General features: G+C 44.0%; 1 protein-coding gene across 8 annotated transcripts in view; it reads left to right on the top strand.

The window, feature by feature from the left end:
- Msi2 (musashi RNA binding protein 2) overlaps positions 1-20,695 on the top strand; it is a 373,812-nt gene that overhangs the window by 129,926 nt on the left and 223,191 nt on the right. For all 8 annotated transcript variants that reach the window (XM_069993232.1, XM_069993231.1, XM_069993230.1 and 5 more), the window contains one exon: positions 6,575-6,667. In XM_069993232.1, the coding sequence (XP_069849333.1) occupies positions 6,575-6,667 (93 nt within the window). The remainder of the gene's footprint in view (positions 1-6,574; positions 6,668-20,695) is intronic.

Raw genomic sequence — 20,695 nt, 5'->3', positions numbered from 1 at the left:
TGGTGTCCTGGGGTCTCTCTTGATTAGATTCCTGGAACCCTGGGATAGGTCACCACACATAGGGTTGATTAGGCAAATGGGAGTCCAGAATCTAATGGCAGCAGATTGCTGTGCAGGATCTGAGGAAAATCTGTTCTGTACCTCTGCAGGTCTCTGGTAGTTGGTGGTGGTCTTGGGCATATCGCTTGTAGACAATCATTCTCTCTATCATCACATGAACACCCTTTCCCTGTGTGTCCTCTCCTCCTCTTATAAGGACATCAGTCACTGGATTTATAATCCACCTTACATCCACAGTGATGTTACCACAAGATTGCTTATTATATCTGAAAACAACAAATAATGTAACATGAACTTTGGCATGCTGTCTAATTCAAACTTTTTTTTCTGCATGATCATAAAAACACTTGAAGATTATCAGCACCAGAGCTGTCTTAGTATGACATGCTAGGTGAGTGTGACACTGGATTCAGAGGCTGTGGTGGCAGTGCATGGATGGGTCATTGAAGGTGATTACTATACTACTAATATTTCCGGGCCTGTACTATTGGAACTAAGTTCTCCCCTTCCACTTCTTAAGAATAGATTTTCTGGGCTTGGAAGGTGGCTCAATGGTAGAGTGCTTGCCTTGCATGTATGAGGCCTTGGGTTCAATTCCTCAGCACCACATAAGCAGAAAAAAGCCAGAAGTGGCGCTGTGGCTCAAGTGGTGGAGTGCTAGCCTTGAGCTGAAGTGCTGAGGGACAGCACCCAGGCCCAGAGTTCAGGCCCCAGGACCGACCCCTTCCCCCCCCCCCCCCATAGCTTTTCTAACCTTCTATCCCATTCTGCTTTTCTCCCCCCTCCCCATCTTACTGTCTCTCTCTCTGTCCCTCTCTCCTCTCCTCCCTCTTACATTTGCTTTAAACTTTTTTTTTTTTTGTGAATACAAGCAGTGATCCATCTTCTAGATGGAAGCAATCTTTAACAAGAATTTCTTAAGTTTTAAAAAAGAAAACAACCTAGCAGAGTGCTGGTGGCTCATACCTTTAATCCTAGCTACTCTGGAGGCTGAGATCTGAGGGTTGTGGTTCAAAGCCAGCCTGGGCAGGAAAGGCCAAGAGACTCTTTATCTCTAGTAAGCTACCAGAAAACCGGAAGTGCCACTGTGGCTCAAGTGGTAGAGTGCTTGCCTTGAGCTGAAGAGCTGAGGAACAGTGCCTAGGCCCAGAGTTCAAGCCCCGCAACCAACTTAAAAAAAAAAACAAAACAACAAAACAAGAAAAACCCCAAACAGCCCAACTCCCACTCTAGTTCTTAGGCTGGAGGCAGGAAGGTTTTGCAGCTTTTGTTAGCATCTGACTCCGGCCGCTGCTTAGGTATAAACAGCATTTTTCTGAAGTGGTACAGGTGTAGGAGCCTTTGTTAAGAGCAGTGGTGTTTATATAAATTACGAATCTCCAGGCACAACTTTGTGGCAAGGGTTTGTGAGCGTGTGACTGCTCACTGCACACACACACACACACCACTCACAACCACCCTACTTACACACACACACACACACACACACACACCACTCACAACCACCCTACTTCCCTAAGGGTTTGTGAGCGTGTGACTGCTCACTGCTGTGAGCGTGTGACTGCTCACTGTTTACATACACCCCCCACAACACTCACAATCACCCTACTTCCCTGAGTGAGACCTATACCATAAATGGAGGGCTTCTTGGAGTGCCAGAGTTGGGTAGTATCACTGCTTGTGTAAAGCACTCATACTGGAAGCTTTCCTGCATCCCTTTCACCACAAACTCAGGGAGAGATGTTTGAGAGTTTCCTAGTCATTAGATTTTGGGCTGTGTGCACTCAAAACATTTGGATGGCCCCTTCCTCTGAGCATTGTGGTGTGCAATAGCCAGTACCCCTGTACTGGTTAAGTACCGCAGAGGTGTCAGGTGCCTAGTGCAGGAAGGAAAGAAACAAAGGTGACTTCATTGGGTGGAAAGGATTTTTCTGTGTGCTGGTCCTGGAGTTTGAACACACTGTCCTTTGCTTTTTTGGGGGGCGGGGGTGTTCAGGGCTGATATTGGAGATAAGAGTCTCTCATGGGCTTTCGTGCCCAGGCTGGCTTTATATCACTATCCTCAGATCTCAGCCTCCTGAGTAGCTAAGGTTACAGGAGTGAACTATCAGTGCCTAGCAGAAAAGTTTTTTCTTGTAACACAGAGAAGCATAGAGCCTAGGAGCTGGCAAGTACCTTCTCCTTGTCTACTTTTCCCAAGGTCAGAAGGTCAGATGTGTGTGGGGAGGAGTACTGGATAGTTCCAGACTTGAGGATGAGAGTTACTCTAAATACCCAGACATTTCACTGTGCATACACACGTACTTGTGTGCAGACTCACACATGCACCAAGCTTGTATGATGTCAGTTTACTTCCACTGAGGGTGGATATCCCAGCACCACTCCCTCCCTGTCTTTCTCAGTAGCCATGGAAATGGAAGGGAAACAGAGAGAAGAATGTGATTCTAGGGTCTTCTGCTTCCTCTTGTGAGTCTCACCAGAATGCAAATCACCAAGCAGTCCACACTCCATTTGGCAGTGATGGCATTAGGACTCACGAAGTTGATCATCCCTACTTCCCCTTCTCCCCTGTGGCCCTGGCAGGAGAGGTCACCATGCACAGCACCCTCACTCCCCCAGCTGTGCTCCCCTCTTCAAAGCCACAGCATCAGTGAGCAGCTAACCAAGTGTCACACATCTTCCCACTGGCCTTTCCACGTATGGAAGGTTTTGATTAAGCAGGTTCTCTTTAGTGTGTACTTAGTAGGATCTGTCACTGCCTCTGAGCTGGTTCCTGGAGAGGATGTTTTCAGAAACGCAGACACTTTGGTACACTGTCTTGGACCTGGAATTTCTCATCCTTCCAAAAGGAGTATTTTAAAGGCTTTTTTTTTTCCTTTTCTTTTTTCTTTTTTTTTGGCAGGGTGGTTGGATCTATAGATTTACTGCTGGGTATCTGCCTCTGTGTTTAGGGCTCTGTGATGTCATGTTTATGGCTGGTTGAAAGGTGATGGTGGAAGATGTATGAAGAGATTCTTTCATTGGACCGTTTTCTGGAGAATGAATGTTCTGTTGCTTTTCTGTGACGTGGAGTGAAGACATGGTGGTCCACATGAATGTTGGGAATGCAGCAGAGCCTTCTCTGTCTCAGCTGCTTCTGAGCAATGTATATAAAGGGTGCCCGGGCTTCCTTTCATAGACGGCCTCTCCAGAGGTGCTATCAGTCCAGGCTCCCATCAGCAAATGTGTGTAGATCATGGTAGTGTTTCTTTACAGATATTTAATTACTTGTCTGTATTGGGGTTAATAAAAAGAAAGAAATGGAAAATCTGAAATTAGCTATTGGGAGTCTCAGCAGCTTTGATGCTATGTAGAGATGCAGTGTTTTTGAAATTATAGTGGAAGAGAGTAGAGCAGTGGGAGTTGGGTTTTCTAAGCTTTTTGTGTAACACATCTTAGTGCTGCACATTTTGTCTGAGTGTAAAGGGATGAATCCAGTATCTAGCTGTGGATTCCATTATAGTAACCATTTATTTCTCATCTCCACATGCCCTGCTAGACTCTTAGGCATATGATATTTAATTTAGCCCTCGTGGGAACCTTGTGTAGTGGGCTAATTATTATGTCTTCATTTGATAGTGAGCTGAATTTCACATTCTGAGAATGTAAAGCACCGGCACCTAGCACTTATATATCTGTTGAGTGAATACATTGAGAAAGTTAGGTTAGTAAAATTTGGTGATTAGTGAGTATAGGAAGAGACTTCAACATGTTAGCTTTTCTTATAGCCTTGACAGGATACTGGTCGTAAACAACTTCAATGAGGAAGGATTTGTTGGGTGCTGCTAGCTCACCCCTGTAATAATCCTTAACTACTCAGGAGACTGAGATCTGAGGATCCTGGCTTGAAGTCAGCCTAGGCAGAAAAGTCTGAGACTCTTTTTAACCAGCAAAAAGCCAGAAGTAGAGATGTGGCTCATGTGTTAAAGTATTTCTGTGAATGAAAAAGCCAAGTGAGAGCATGAATCCCTGAGTTCAAGTCCCAGTTACTGGCCCTCCCAAAATAAATTTCCTCCACCCCCGGGCAGATTTAGAGGTTTCAGTCTGTCCTGGCAGGAGGGACATGGGGAGAGCAGCAGCTTACATCGTAGTAATCAGGAAGGAGACAGCTAGAGGGAAAAAGAAAGAGGCTACTTGCTTGTGTTAGCTACCTTTTTATTTCCACTTCCATTCCATCTAGCTCCCAAGCCTATTGTGTGGTGCCACCCACATTCAGGATGGTTCTTTCCCCCTCATATATTGCCCCACATATCAATCATCTCTGGAAATGCTGTCATAGAAACACAAATGAACTTTACTAATCTCTTAGGCATCTGTCAATCTAATCAAATTGACAAGATTAACCATCACAAGGCCTGATGGAATTTCACCATTAAGGTGACCTTGATCTGATCTTCCAGGGGTACTTTATGTATGGATAAAAAAGGAGGATAGACAGAAGGAGCAGGAGTAGAACATGAGGGTCCTGGAAGCTTTGGTGATAGGGGACACTGGCAGGGTGGTTGAAGAATGTTCTCACTTAAATCACTTTGGCTCATATCCCCAAAGAGATGGCAACCAGTAAACAGGGCTTTAACAGGCAAGCAAGTGGTGGTATACTCTTCATAGGCAGCAGGAAGAAGGCAAGAGACAATATGGTCATTAGGACACCTTAAAACAGTGTAGAAAGTCCATTACAAGGGTCTTCTAGTTTAGGATCAGCCTGTGGGTTATAGTGACATATGTGCCCCCAGTACCCTCTGTGCCTCTAGTATCACTCAGGTGATCTGTTGGAAGTGGGTTGGTTTATTCATGCACTCAGTAAACATGCCAAGCATCCCGTAAGGCCTGTGAACCCTCAGGCAGCCACAACCCATCTATTGTAGTTTCCTGTATCCTGCCATAATCAGTGTAGATGGCATTTGTTTTTTATTATAGGTATTCAGATAGCACTCACTGTATTTTTATATCTTTTAATTTTTTTTTCAGTTTTGTTTAATTTTTGTTTTTAATTATTTTTACTTTTGGACACATAGGGTCTTGTTCTGTAGTCCAGGTTGATCTGGAACCTCACAATCCTCTTCAGTGCTAGGATTAGAAACATGCTGCCACCTGGCCACAGTTTTTAATTTTGACATTAAGCCCAGCATAACAGCCTAAACTAAATCTTTAGAGCTGAGTTTATTTCCTTAATTTTTGGCTCTTGCATGTAAAATGTTTAATCTCTGCTCTGAGCAGAGATTTTGCTTTGGAACTGGTAGGACTCTAAAATGTGACTCTATTTGCTTATTTTTCCTCCATGAACCATTCAGAGTGGGTAGTGTCTGACCCTGTGCTTAGCATTGAAGATGATTCTTCAGGGAGTCAGAAGTCTAGACCATGTGGAGAAGGAAGTCATTTGGCAAGAGGGAGGTTGTTGTGGAACAATGCTTGCTGCTGGCAGGCTATGGGTCCGATGCTTAGAGGTTTCAGAGGAGAGCAGAGTAGCTTCTGGCTGGGATAGCAAGTAGACAGTATAAATTTTGGAGAAGGTCATGGGACCTTGGAGGATAATTACAACTTGCCATGGGAAGACTTAGGCCTGGAGAGACATTCCAAGAAGAAAGTCCTGTGAGAGCAGAGGCGTGTTGATCTGGGGATTACCAGAACTAAACTAGAGTGTAGAGTGAATCAAGGTGAGTTATGAAAAATTTGGAGAGGAAAGAGCAGCTACAGCACTTGCAGGGTGGTCCCCAGGTGTGAGGTTGGCATCTATCTTGTGTATGGACATATACTAGCATCAGAACAGCTGAGCACAGACAGACCTCACCAAGCTTTGAATTATATGTACAGTTCTTTTTTTTTTAATTTAGTGGAACTAAATTTGAACTCAAGGCCTTGTGCTCACTTTTTCTTCCAGGGTTGTTCTGGACTTTGATCTTTCTCTAAGAAAGTGCCCACTGATGAAGTTGAGATGATAGAAATGTGCCATCGTATCTGGCTTGTTGATTGAGATGGGCTGGTCTTGCTAGTTTTTTGCTCCCAGTCTCTATCTCCCCAATAGCTGGGATTACAGGCTTATGTATGCAGTTGTTATTGTACACATTTTGGGGGGATACATTCTCAGCAGCAGGTTTTATGATGTTAGCTGTGTTTTATCTGCATCTCTTATATTGAAAATAGTCTGAGTTTTTTGTGTGTGTGTGTGTGTGTGTGTGTGTGTGTGTGTTTGTTTTTGGGCTACATACTAGTACATTAGAATGATGCTACATCTTGGGATCCCAATGATCCCAAGTCTACTCTGTCAGTAGGGACTTTCTTCATTCTGGCAGACAGAATGCCTAAGATATGCAGAGCAGCATTCTTAGATATTGAATGGCTTGGTCCATGCTGCCTTCATAGATTTCAAAGTGCCTTTCTACAGAAAGGTGGAGTGGGGCGTGTTTTTCAGAATCTTATCAAGCATTGCTTCAGATAACCTGGTTAACGTGTGTCGTCCTCTTGTCATTTCTTGCAGATGGTCACAAGAACAAAGAAAATATTTGTAGGCGGATTATCTGCGAACACCGTAGTGGAAGATGTAAAGCAATACTTTGAGCAGTTTGGCAAGGTAAGTGCTGTGAGGGGGTTGGGTAGCACAGTTCACAGGAAGCTAGCTGAATGGTCTTTAGGAGTAGCAATCATGGCTCTGCCTTTGCCATAGCTGTGTCTTTAAGAATCTTGTCCTTGAACTTAACTATCACCATTGAAATGACTTTCTGCAGGAACCACTATGGAAAAGTCTGGGATAGGATCAGCCTGATTCCCCATGAGCCTGCAGGACCAGGCAGAGTGGCCTTTCAACATGGTTTTGCTAACATTTGATGGCTGCATGGGGCCTGGGGTAGGGCTGTAGGGCTGTGACTGACTCACAGGACAGAGGCGCCTACAGAAGCTTCTGGAAGCCTGTATACTGGTGCTAGCTTCCTTATTCTATGCTTTTCTGGAAAATGCATTGATAGATGAGGCTCCTTGGGGCTCTTGGCAGCTGAATACTCTCTGTCAAGTGCAGGAGACTCAGGAAAAATGTTGGCTGTACCCAACATCTGTACCAGTCTGTACCTGGTGTTCTCTGACCTGAGGGCCCATGAGACAGCAGCAGAATGATGCTCTGGGCTCTGCTGATAGAATAGGCTGGGCACTGGAGCCTCAAATCCACCAAGAAATGGAAGGTGAGAAGGTACACATATGACACATGGAGAATCACAGACAGATAGACAGACAGACAGACGGTGATTAATGTGAGTTCTTTCTAGTTGGTAGAGAGAGACTATGTCTTGGCAGGTGTGTTTTTCCTGAGGGCCTTTGTTCCTTCCCCTGTTGGCCCAGGGGGATGATCTCTTTTGCTCTTTGTAAAATCTCCCTCTGTGGCTCCTGCAGAAACCCCAGTCCCAAGGAGGGTGGCAGGTGACCCACAGACCTAGCCCTTTACTTCCTGCATCTTTGAGACCAGCTCTTTCCACACAGGTCTGCCTTTCTCGCTAAAGGGCTAATACAGCAGAGCACTGTGACATTCTGGGAAAATGCGGTGCCTGTTCTACCCTCATCACTCATTTATTTACTCCCACATTAGCTTGCCACGGGCAGGACAAGGGCACCACCTCCCACTGGCCAGCGGCAGGAAGGTTCTGTGCTTTCAGCTTGTTTGCCTAGGGCGATGGGCATCTATGACACCATCCCCAGGTTTATCTGTTTATGAGCCACTGTCTGGGATGAGGGCCATGACCTTTATTTAGCTTTGAAATGGAGATTTTCTCTGTCTCTGGTGTTAATCAATTTCTGCATGAATATGAGACCATGCAACAAGGTGAAACCAGCCCTTTCCAGCCATGCTGTGCATTTGAAATGGCACTGACTTGCCCACCTAGATGGGTTTTGAAAGATGCCTTCTCCACAGCTCTTTCTGACACTGCCAGTTGGAAGTCTATTCATTTTGGCTGGTTCTAGGGAACAGCTAAATGTGCCAGGGACCATGCACTTTTCAGTACTTCTCTCTCCAAGACAGATTTAAGGTACAAGGGGATTTGTCCATCACCTGGCCCCACCCTGCCTGAGGGAGAGGGTTGGAAATAATTAAATGAGACAAGTCCATCTTATATAATGGAAAGATCTGGAGGGTGATTCGTCTTTCTTCCTTTAAAACAAGTCCAGGGGTAGTGTTTGCAAACATGAGGTGGGATTATTTTTCAAGCCATAACCTGCCTTGGAATCTCCTGGGCCTCTTTTTTTGCTGGTGTCAAAGAAGTTGATGTTGCTTAGATGAGTTGTTAAGAGTATTCCAAACAGGTCTGGGCTTGTCAGCAGACACCATGTGTCTGTATGTCCCCCAATCTTTGTTTCCTCCTCTTCTCCTTTTCTCTCTCTTCCCTTCTGTCTGTCTTTCGGTTGTTTCTCATTAACACATATAATTGTGACCCAGAATGTCAGTGGCGCAATGCCCTGCAAGTCTCAGCCATGGCCATGGCTGCTTTCGTCACTTCCCTGAGAACACTTGTCCTTTTGTGTGGGAAACAGTCACAAACCATCTTCTCTGGCATAGCACTTGGTGGGTCTGATGCTGCCCAGTTAATTGTGCAGTAGTGTTTGTGCATGCTGGCAGGATGTGTTAACTGATCAAGTGTTTCATTAAAGGACTAAGGAGGCTTTTGAGTGTATCAAAACCGGCAATATTCTTTCTGCTCACATGTTACCAGCTTATCTCCCATATATGCTCTGTGTATTATCTGGGTCTGCCTTCAGAAGAGCTTGCTTCTCATTCCCTGTAGCAATTGTTAGGTCTGTGGCCCCTTGCGCAGGCTCACCTCTCAGGATTCTGGTGTAATTTGTTTGACTTCAGAATGATCAAAGTAAGGAAAGGCTGCTGCTAGGCCTTGGAGCCATCAATAAATCCAGCAACTGTGAAAGAAGGTAACAGATAAGTTGACAATCGGACTCTACCTTTCAGTAGTATATATTCTGGTTGAAGGAGGTGACTTGTATGCACATGTGCACGCATGTGGGTGCACACACACACATACATATGTACTTGTTCTTATGTAAATATACTCAGATATAAGTGCACCCATATGTATACATTCATGTTCCTAAGTCTGCAGTTGTTTTGGGCTACCCTTTGTACCAACTGTAAGTTAGTAAGATGTAATTTTATTATTTATAAAAAGAGCTGAACTCTGGACCAGGCCATTTACTTGTTTTAATTTTTCTTTAGGAGGCCACTGGTGGTGTTTTCACATTGCAGGTTGTTAAATGGCCTCTCAGTATGGTTATATCTTGGACTTAATGTCATAGCTTTCTGAGAGGTAGAGTTGGATACAGAAACTCATATCCCCCCAAAGAAGCTTGTTCATCTGATAACAGAACCTGGACATTGCTCTTTTCCAACCTCTAATCAGTCCCTAGGATAGATGTAGGATGGATGGCTGCAGATGAGAGAAAGGCATGGTGTCCATTTGGAGGGCCTAGGAACAGTGCCTGCCTGTACAGTGGAAATCAGTGTCATCCAGGTCATTTGGTGACCTGGTAAGGGCCAGGGAGGATAAGATTCAGCCAAACTCAGCTAGCTAAGCAGTATATAAGCCAAAATTCCTATGCTGCTTCCATTCTCTCCAAGTCTAGAACTTTCAATTGTCTCTGCAGCCTCCACACTGGGTATGCCACCTTGTAGGTTTCCCTTCCTGTCATTCTGTTGTCCCTTCTCTTCCTGTCTGAAGTGTCAGCTGCTCCAACTGTGTGTTTCAGGTACAGGGAAGATGGGTTAGACTGTTATCAAGGGGCTAAGCTAAAGGAGTTTAAATATGTCATTACTGAAAGTGGAGTGGGTTCAGAATGACACACCAAGGGCTTTAAATAACTCAGATTGGAGGCTTATTGTGCTTTCTTCCACCTTCCTCCCAGAAGGTTAGGGACACTTACATTTAACATGAAATTGTGAGGTAAGGCCACTGGTGTAAGGATAACTTAGATGGCTGCCTTCCCTCTGGGGAGCTGTTCTGATGTCTGCCTTGGAGCAAGGTAAGTTGTTCAGGCCATCATGTTGGGACTAACGTGATACCCTGGGACAGGTTATTTCTGTGCTGGCCTTGGTTTCTTTTCTGAAGGAAGAGATTGAAAACTTGTAAAGGGCTAGAGTAGTAAATATTTCTGCCTTGCAAACTGTATTGTCTCTATTGCAACTTCTTGCAAATGTTGCTGTAGGGAGCAAACAACCAACATATAAACAGACAAGGGGTCTGTTGTCATCAAAAATAGATGAGCTATATTTTGGGGCAAATTTTCTAATCCCTTATTGAATAATTATTCCTAAGATTGGTTTTAAGCTTAAAAAGTCAGTGATGTAGAAATTCTCTAAATATAAGTAGATAATATATGATAATTGGAGGTATCTATACAATCCAAAACAATGCATTATGAAGAGTTGTGAACATGTTAGGTAATAACCAAAGAGTCTTAACCATATTAGAGTTTATTTCTGGACTTGATGATGCAGGGAAGAAGGTCACTATTTATAACTGAAATCTTCATCCTGTGTCTAAGACCCAGACAAACCATATGGTTCTGCTATCTCCCTACTGCAAGAACTAGGTCTAAATGAATACAACTTGGGATTGCATGGCTCTGATTTTACTCTGAAGATACTTTGTGCCTTGTTTTGATTTTTCTTTATTAAAGTTTATTGTGCTTGGTGCTAAGCTTTTTAGGGATGTTACAATGTGCTTCTCAAGGATGTCAGTGAGATAGGTACATATCTGTTATGTGGGTGATGGGGAAGAGGCCATTGTGTAACATCTCTGCATACTGGGCAGAGCATGGATGGTCACTCATTTTTGCATAATATATCCTTTTCCCTTTTACAAAAAAAACTCCCAGCTCCTACTTTGACACTAAGGGAGAGCAAGTTCTGTTCATTTGTCAAAAACACTGATGTACAGTAATTTATTTAGCTGCCTTGGTTTCTTAGTGGATATTATCTGCATTTCATGATTCTATACCTACGGAAATGATGTATATATAGGCCATTCCAAAGAATGGCAGGTAAATGATGCTCTGTTATCCTTGTGCAGTCCCAGGCAATGGGATGGACTGCTCTGCAGAAGCCACCCAGAAGAGCCCAGCTGGGTAATTAAAGCACTCTAGATCAAAGAAACCCCATGCATTTGAGTTTCCCTCGTTCTTTATCCCTTCAGCAAGGAGGAGTTTCTTACATTGCCACTTGTAGGATTTGGAGATCATAGAGAGGCCTTGAAACACTGAGCCTTTTGCCTGGTCACAGATGGAGCAGGAAGTTGTACACCATTCAGCTGCTCCCTAGATGACAGAGCTGCTCAGGTGTGCCCTGGCTTGATAGGTGATGCTTACTCGGTAGGACTCCTGTGAGAGCGAGGCAGCCCACATTTGGAGGTTTCCAATTATACTTCACATGGTGAACTGTGTAATTAGTTTGGAAGACTTATGCTTAGTCATTGGTTTATCCTAATCCGCTTTGGCTTTCCCCAACAACAAAGTGAGCTTATTTTGCTAAGCTGAAATGACTCTGCACCCTTTGTCCTGCCTTTTATTGTCTCATTCCTTTCATTCTGTTTTACTGCCAAAGTTCTGTTTCATTAGGCCTACAAGTCATTTCCAATTCAGTGGGCTGCTACAATCCGGCCTTTATCACTCAGCTGCCCTGGTTCCCATGTTCCTTCTGGGCCAGTGCCCCAGCCTGTGCTTGACATGAGGGCTTTAACCCTTTCCTGGGCCAGCCCATGGTAGTGATGGAAAGAAGAGGTTTGGAAAGTTATAGTCCTGCAGGTGTTGTGGAAAAGAGCTCTGTGGAAAGAAGGTGGAAGGTAATTGGAACTCACTGTGATGGATCTGGCTTGTGTGTTCTGCTGTAGAAGTTAGCTTGAGCTTCAGAGGGTGGTGTTCCAACACTTTATGGGGAAAAAAAAAGTTCTGAGAACCAGAATGAGCTAACTTTTTAACTTGATGATCTCATTTGTTCCACTGGTGTGCAGGAGCCCTGGAGAACATGGGTGCCTGGTATTTTCTAGCCCCAGGTTATAGGTGGAGGTGACAGCAGTATATCCATTCAATACCCCATGTGCAAGGATAGAGATGTCTGGAGGAAAAATGACAAGAGATTTGTGAGAAAATGAATAGGCACATCATCATATTCCTAAAAGTGGACTGTCATCCTGAGATAGAATGTTACCACTTCCAAAGTGTGGTGACACTAAACAGAGCTCAGGACCCCGTATGGCTCTCTCATTCAGGATCTGGGAAACAAAAGTCTGTCTTCGTTATGGCTGTGAGGCATTTGTTTCTGAAGTGGTTTACACAGGTGGGTTGACAGGCCTTGCCTGTCACCTGCTGGATGGGCTTCCATTGTAACCATAGAATGAACCAAGAAGGATCATTTCCCCCTCTTCCACAGGCCATGCTGAGGCTGCTTTGGGGCTTAAAATTTTCTCCTTTGATTGCTGGCTCAGGACAAGACCATCCTTGCCCTGTGTTGTCTTCATTCTCTGGGTTGTGACATGGGAAAAGCTCCCCTCAGCAGATGGGAGAATTCTGTCTCTTCCTTCCACCTCCATCTTCTAGATCAGGGGCTAGCTAGCACAGTAATGGGGGGCTCTAGGCTCTGCTGGTAACCAGCCCTCCTTCTAAAATGAACAGCTTTATGCTTTGCTGGTTACCTTCACCTCCTAGGCCAGTTTCTGCTGTTGAGTTAGCAGAACAAGCACCCTAACCTCCCTTCTCCTAAATCCTCCTCTCTCTCTCTCTCCCTCTCTCTCTCTCTCTCTCTCTCTCTCTCTCTCTCTCTCTCTCTCTTTCTCTCTCTCTGCTTCAGAAAAGATTTCCTAAAATAGCTAGTGGGTTCCCAGGAAAACTTCCCATTTCCCTCTTAGTGTATAAAATATAGCCAGCTGTTGTTAGGCAAAGGCATCAGACATTATTATTGCTCTGTTAGCAGTGTTTTAAAATATACAAATAGAAAAATAGGATGCCTTCTGGGTAGCAAGCTGGGACATCTCTGAGATTATGTTAATCAGAAGCCATGTTCATTTGCATAATAGGTACAGTCTAGACCCAAACTTTTCTCATTATTTGACTGCATTTCTGTTTAGCTTCATTTTATTTAATTTTTCTGCCTGGCTAAGAGGAGAGAGGCCAAGACTTGAGAAATCGTTGGGAGCAAAGGAGTTAATGAACTTAGTGGTGGGGAGGGGAGGAAAGCAGGAAGAACTTCTACCAGCTTACCTTCCCAGAGTTCTTCTGGAGGCCTGGAAGAGGTCACTTACAATGAGATGTTAGCATGAGAAAAGAAAGCTTTTTCTCCCTAGATTTTGTTCAGTGGGAACTAAGAGTGTACCAGAAATCACAGTTCACAGGCTGTGCCACTGGGCACAGGAGTGGCTTTTTTGGAAGAGAAAGAAAGCACAGTTCATTTAGACTTGGCATTGCCGTTAACTTCATTGTTGGGTGAACATTGATGTGGAGATTCCTGCCTGCCCACCTCCCCCTGACTCCCCCCCCCATAGGATACCCCATTACATGGGTTGTGGATGCTTTTCCTTTTTCCTTCTTTTGTCCTCCCAGAAATGGTCTGTCTGTAGAACTGCCGGATTTGCCAAGTTACTGCCTTGTAAATTTTTACAGCGCTGTATTTTCAGACCCGGTATTTGTGAATTAGCTGAAAGTGGGCTGCCAATCTGTGCTTTATTTACATTCAAAGCCATAATAGTGAAAGCTCCAGAAAAAAAAATGTTAATATTCAGGAAGAGGCAGAAGGGTTGAGTTTCTGACGGTTGCTAACCTCACCACTGCCTTTAAAACCAATCATGAGGCACATGGCTGATATTTAATAGCTTTTAGCTGATTATTTTCCTTCTCCTCCTCTTTCTTTTCTATCCAAGTTGACCTGGGTGTACTTGAGCGGAAATGAAGTCATCCAAATGCTGAATTAGAATAATCACAGGCCTCTAAGAATGAAATGGAAGCAGAGATTAAATGGTAGAGGAAAAGCTGGCATTAATAAGCACCAGGAAAACTTTGCATAAAATAAACAGATTGCGTAGATTGAATTTGTACTGGCTGCTTCAGTTTTTTTCCTGCACTTTTGGTATTGTTTCTGTGGAGCTGAGATATGGACAAAGTAGGTAGGATCTGATTTCCTTAAGGCCATATACCTTCTGCCACCTTAGCAATGGTCCTCTCTTCTTTATGGGTGAGGCAATTTTGTGACTAAGATGTTTCCAGGATGGAAGAATCTGGATGGAGGAGGGTCTGTTACTTTGACAGGTTGGTGATTACTTGTTGAATTCAGGGATCTGAGACAGATGGGAGACAACAAATGGGCAGTCTTAATATTATTGATGGATTTTCCCCTGCAATCTGAGTGGGATTAAGGTAGGGTGACTGCCTCAGTTTGTCTGGGACTGAGTGGGTTTCCAGGAGTACAGGACTGCAAACTGAAGTGAATTGGTCACCCTAAATGAAGGAAAGGCAGGCAATGTCTAGACACTTGGCTTAACCTCTGATTCTCTGAGTCAATACTTTTCATTATGCCTCCGGGCAGATTTAAATATTCCTTTGTGTTACAGAACACTTACTTCACACCTTTTATCATGCTGCCTTCCTGATTTAACCTAGCCAGAGCTGCGCCTAGCTGCACGGACCCACATTGAGTGTTAGATGAATATTGGGCCTGGAGAAGGAAGTGAAGGGGGACCATAGTGGTCCCCACTGATTTGGAATGTTGTGCCTTTGGGGGGGGGCTCCCACTTGGGGATTTCTGTGATTCTCGAAAAAGTAAAAATTCTGCCCCAGTGTAGTAAAAAGTAAACTTCTTGTAGTTAAAGAACAAAGTAAGTAAGGATTTAATTAGATTAAAAGACTCTGCAAAGTGGATTGTTTACAGGAAATCTTTTTTTTTTTAAAGGTGCTCTGTTGTAGAAGATGTAATTTGTGCAGATGAATTAGTTAGAAATTAGAGATTTTTGGGTTGTTCAGGTTAATAGTCTTACAATTGGTGGAATTTTCTGGCTTGCTTTAATAGCAGGTTAGTATTCAAAGAATACACTTAAGAAAAATAAGTGTGGAGTGATGAGAGACAGACTTCCTGACCTTCCCAGCTTTCTTCAGGAATGCAGGAAGGGCATGGTTAGCCAAAGGGAAGGGAAGTGCTTCAGTCTTTTGCCAGGCAACCTGCAGATTCTCTGAAGCTAATATTTTGAGGGCTTATTTCTTTTTAAAGGGTTTATCACCTTCTTTATAAAAGGAGATCCCATTTACTTTATTGATAGGCCTGTTTAAGAAGCAAAGGAGAAATAGAAAAGATTTATTGACATTATAGTCTTCCATTCCAGTTGAGTTGGCATGTGTGTTAAAGCTAGGAAAGGAAAGCTGGGAGAGGCTCTGTGACCTGTTTTAGACCCTTAAGCCAGGTATAAGCAGGCCCCAGGTTCCTATCTACATCTTCTACTGAGAGGGCTTGCTTTCTCTCTCTCTCTCTCTCTCTCTCTCTCTCTCTCTCTCTCTCCCTCTCTCTCTCTCTCTTTTCATTTTTTTTTTTTAAACTACACCACTTTTCTGTGTTTTGATGGCATGGGTTGCCTTGACTAGTAGATTAAAATGTTACAGAATTATTGTACCATGTTTTCCTGGAAGGTGACTCATTTTATGACAACGCTGGTTTAGCATGTCACAGAGAATTAGGGCACAAAATAGCTTCTGGTTACACTGACCTCAGTTCTAGGGCCATCCCTCAGTTTACTTCATCATTAAGGTGTAGGAGGGTAGAAAACCTAAGAATCCTTGATGCTTAACTGCCTAGCATAAGAGTTGGCCAACTTATTATTATTAGTAGTAGTAGTATTTTGGTCGGTCATGGGGCCTGAACTCTAGGCCTGGGCACTGTCCACCAACTCTTCAGCTCAAGGCTTGCACTCTACTACTTGAGCCACAGCACCACTTCCGGCTTTTTCTGCTTATGTGGTGCTAAGGAATGGAACCCAGGGCCTCATGCTTGTAAGGCAAGCATGGTACCACTGAGCCACCTTCCCAGCCCCTAGTTGGCCAACTTTTTTATAAAGGGCTTTATCAGTATTTTTTTTTTATTATTGTGAAAAACTGTTCAGAGGGGTTACAATTACATGGGCAAGGTAGTGAGTACATTTCTATCAAGCATTGTTGCCTTCTCCTTTGTTTCCCTTTACCATCCCTTCCCATCCCCTCCCCCTCACCCCATCAGTGGCCCAGATGATCTCTTAAACTACTCAGCTCTGTCATTGTATCATGATAAGAGCAGAAGACAATTTGAAAATGGGTGGTTGTGGCTTTGTTCCACTATAATTTTATTTACAAAAACTGGGAGGCAGCTAGATTTGACCAACAGGCTCTTTTGTTAACTCTGTGCTATAGTCTATCTGGCAATGAGGAGTTGGGTGGTTTATATTCTTTCTGTTGTCAAACCCAGCATATCTGGTTTTTTTACACTTTTTTTTTCTACTGCAGTTTTCTCTATCTGCAAAATGGGAACGTCAGTGATACTTAATGCATAGGATGGCTCTGAGGATTAGGTGCATGAATTCACCTGTAGTTCTTAGCATCCTGCCAGGAGCAGAGTAAATACGTGATCAACATTGGAAACATTGGCTGATATTGTTATTTTCACCTCTGAGAACCGGTTCCTTGAGACTGGACTTGTCTCTCCAATCCTTTGTGCTAGGGCAGTAGCCACCACACATAAGCACATGTGTCTACACATGGTTCCATCTTCTCCATCTGTCTGTCCTCTGGTTGAGTCTACTACTCAGTCTTTTATCCCCCACCCCCACCCCGGGGGAGGGAATGACACAAACTAAAATTCATCCTGGATCCCGGTGTCATTAAGATGTGGACTCTGAGTCTGAGTTGAGTAGTTTTTTGTTGGTGAGTGTTCCTCCAGTCTAGTCCAGTGCTCTGATGCTTTCAGTTTGTAAAACGGCCTTTGAGTTTGTTTTCTGGCTATGATGAAAATGTTGAATTAATGTGGGTCAAAGGAGAATTCTTCCTTGGAGCCTGTGGATGAACTCTTTTAACTTTTTTGAATAATTAAACTATTTTTTGGAGGGAGAGAGGGTAGAAGATATTATCTGGAAATTGTCCCAGTATCACTTAGCTGATGTTTATTAAAATACATTTAAATATATCGATCCACTAATGCGTTTAATGCATTTATTTTGCCTCAGGGAGAGCTTTTCACATCCTCATTTATGTTTTCTTGCCTTTTCTTTTACATATGATTCTCATCAGCTTGCTTTTCTGGCTCCTTTTGAATTTATAGCAGATATTAAAGGGTGGGAAGATGTTAATAAACTTGGTGTAAAGCAGGAGGAAGAAAAAGCTATAAAAACAAAAGAGCCTTTGCTCTTAAAAGGCTCCACATTGTGGGAGTGTTTAGTGCAGGGGAACAGTCGTCTTTCCTCATTAGGCCCCCAAAGTATTACTTCTGCAGCCTGCAACCTCTGTTTTTAGTGAATTTGCTCACAGATTCATTCATCTGGTTTTGAGTTCCATCTACTGAATGGCAGGTCCTGAGCTAGGAGCTAAATTTCATCATGAAACTCGTCAGCAAGATCTCTGCTTTCTCATAGTGTAAATTTTAACATGGGGTAAGATGGGAGAAGGACTAAAAACAATCTCAGATTGTGCCATAGAGCAAACAAACCAGGGGCAGAGAAGATCCTTAATGGGATCTTCTTGGTTTACCAAGAACAAAGTCAAATTTGCCTCTACTAGGCTGCACATCCACCCAGGTGAGGCTGGGGCTGTGTACTGCCCACAAACACCAGGACTGGCCACGGCCTGGGCAGGAGTTAGTGGTCTGTGTTTACAGACCACAGTAATATGATGAATGGGCCCTCTGTATCAGAGGGCAGGGCTGTGCCAGTTTTTGAAGGATTTTTAAATAGTAAAATTAATACAATTTTTCTTCTGCTCTGTGTGTGTGTGTGTGTGTGTATGTGCGCGCGCGCACGCTCATGCGTGCACACACTTGTGTGCATGTGAGCATACACATGTACCCGTCCTGGGGCTTGAACTCAGGGCCTGGGCACTGACCCTGAGCTTTTGTGCTCAAAGCTAGAGCTCTGCTACTGGAACTACCATCCCACTTTTGGTGTTTTGGTGGTTAGAGTCTCCTGTCTGGGAGTCCTCCTGTCTGGGCCGAACCATGATCCTTGGATCTCATCCCTCTGAGTAGCTAGGGTTACAGGCATGAGCCACTGGTGCCTGGCAGTTTATTTCTTTTTAAAAATAGGCTCTAAGAGAACATAGTCAACTATTTGGAGCACTTCTTATGTGGCCCCAGTTATTCCCTTCTTAGGGCAAGTGAGCTAGCTATATGTGCCCTCTAGTTAAATCTTTGTAGCACCATGGCAGTAGCTAGGCATAGTCAACTGGTTGGCAAGGCCCTTCCAGCCCAGGTAAACTCTCAGACAAGTCTTGGTGTAGAGGGTAGACACCCAGCTGCCCAGAGGGAAGTGTGTGTATGTGTACACGTGTGTGTGTGTGTATACACTGAGTCTTGAACTCAGGACCTGGGTGTTGTCCCTTAGCTCTTTGCCCAAGGCTGGCATTCTACCATTTGAGCCACAGCTCCACTTCTAGCTTTTTGCTATAAATAAGAGTCTTATGGATTTTTTTGCCAAGGCTGGCTTTGAATCTCAAAGGTCTCAGCCTCCTGAATAGCTAGGATTACAGGCATGAGCCACCACAACTTGGCTCTAGAGAAATGAAGGATTTGAGGAAGGTAAACATCAGAATTGTGATTAATTTTCTCTGTTGGTCTTACTTTCTTTGGTCTGAGGAAAGGCATGAATCTGTTGAATGTACAGGGGTGGGGGAAAGAGAAAGGCTTGTGTGTGGGGGGGGGGTCTATGGCTTTCAGAAGCCCATGGAAGCCTTGACTTGTCCAGACTCTTGGCGTATGCATCTAGGGTGGGAGGACTAGGCAGGTGCTTTTTCTAGGCCAGTGCTTTCTCCCTGTGCCCCACATTGGCCTCCCTCCCCTGTCCCCCCCTTCCGCACTGACTGATAGGTGATCAGCCAGGATGTGGAACAGAATGTGTCTAGCAGCATTTAGCCAAAGCATAAACATGTCTGATGTTGGGAAAATCTGGCTGTGGATAGGAGGAAGCATTGATGAGTACATTTTGCTTCTCAAAAGAACAGGGAGGGGGGCATTGTTACCTATTGCAAGAGTCTTGGGACTCCTGCACACTGTGGGGTGTTAACATTGAATTTTGGAATTAGATAGACCTGAGTTTGAACACAGATGTTCTCGTTAGTGTTGTGACCTTGGGCTGTTGGTTTAACTGTCTGAGCTTTGCTTGTCCTCTTGTTAACAGTGAAAAAGAGCCAAGGGCTGATGGCTCATGCCTGTAATCCCAGATACTTGGAGAGATGAGGATCAGGAGGATTATGGTTCCATGCTATTTTGGCAAAATGTTAGTAAGACCTCTGTTTAACCAACAAGTTGGGTATAATCATGTATATCAGTAATCCCAGCTGTGAGGGTGGTATAGGTAGGAGAATCTCCATCTAGACTGGTTCTAAGGGAAAAAAAAAACAAAAACAAACCCTCAAGACCTTATCCCAAAATATAGCTAAAGCCAAATGTGGCTCAAGTGATAGAATACACAAAGGCCCCAAGTTCAAATTCTAGTATTGGTATAAAAAGAAAAATAGAGAAGAGACAAGTTTACTTAGTGTCTAGCCCACAGGTATTCCTTAATGATTTCCTACCTACTTCTTGTTCTGGGTGTTTATCAGTCCCTAAAACACACACACAAACACTCTCTCTCTCTCTCTCTCTCTCTCTCTCTCTCTCTCTCTCTCTCTCTCTCTCTCTGTCTCTCTCTCTCTCTCTCTCTCTCTTTTTCTGAATTCATATATTATTGCCTTCCATTGGGTTCACCCCCTCTAATAGACCTCCTACCTTCATCTGCCCAAATGTCTTCCTGTGCCAAGTGGATGAGTTTTGAGTGTCCAAGGGGCTGAGTTTCTTAGTGGCTCCATGGTTCTGTGTCCCCCTGCTCCCTCTGCAGCCATCAGCTCTCTGACAAATTCCGCATCTAAGATCTTGCTAGATTTAACCCAGCTGGAGCTACTGTGGTGGGGGGGAAGGCTGGGGAGGATTTGGCTTTTTCTCCTCTTATGCTAATGAAGTGAATATGGCACAGAGTCACAATATTTTCTTTCCAGGCAAAGAAATGTTGTAGTAGGAGAAACAGCATGCAGGGGAAGCAAATGCGATCTCACTGGAATCTCTCAAGGGAGGAACGAGACAAATTGTCAGCTTCTGTTGAGAAGATAATGCTCTCGCTATGATAAATGCCAAGTTTCTGTGGAAAGCCACCATCTTCGTGGCGGCGTCCCCGAGTTCTCGTGTAGCCTGGCAGCAGACTCTTCCCTTTCCACACAGGGAGGCAGATATTAGTGCAGGGTTGGTTTGTTTGCAATGAGAAATCAGTTTCAAGTAAACGAGATGGGAGAGGGGCATTGGACACATTCTTCAAAGGCAGCTTTATAAAGCTAACTGCAGGACCCAAGTCAGCCTGCTCTTCATACCTCT

The sequence above is a fragment of the Dipodomys merriami genome, unplaced genomic scaffold (assembly GCF_024711535.1).
Source record: "Dipodomys merriami isolate MVZ:Mamm:240054 unplaced genomic scaffold, mDipMer1.0.p SCAF_42, whole genome shotgun sequence".
Classification (NCBI taxonomy): domain Eukaryota; kingdom Metazoa; phylum Chordata; class Mammalia; order Rodentia; family Heteromyidae; genus Dipodomys; species Dipodomys merriami.
This window is presented reverse-complemented; position numbering and strand designations above follow the sequence as displayed.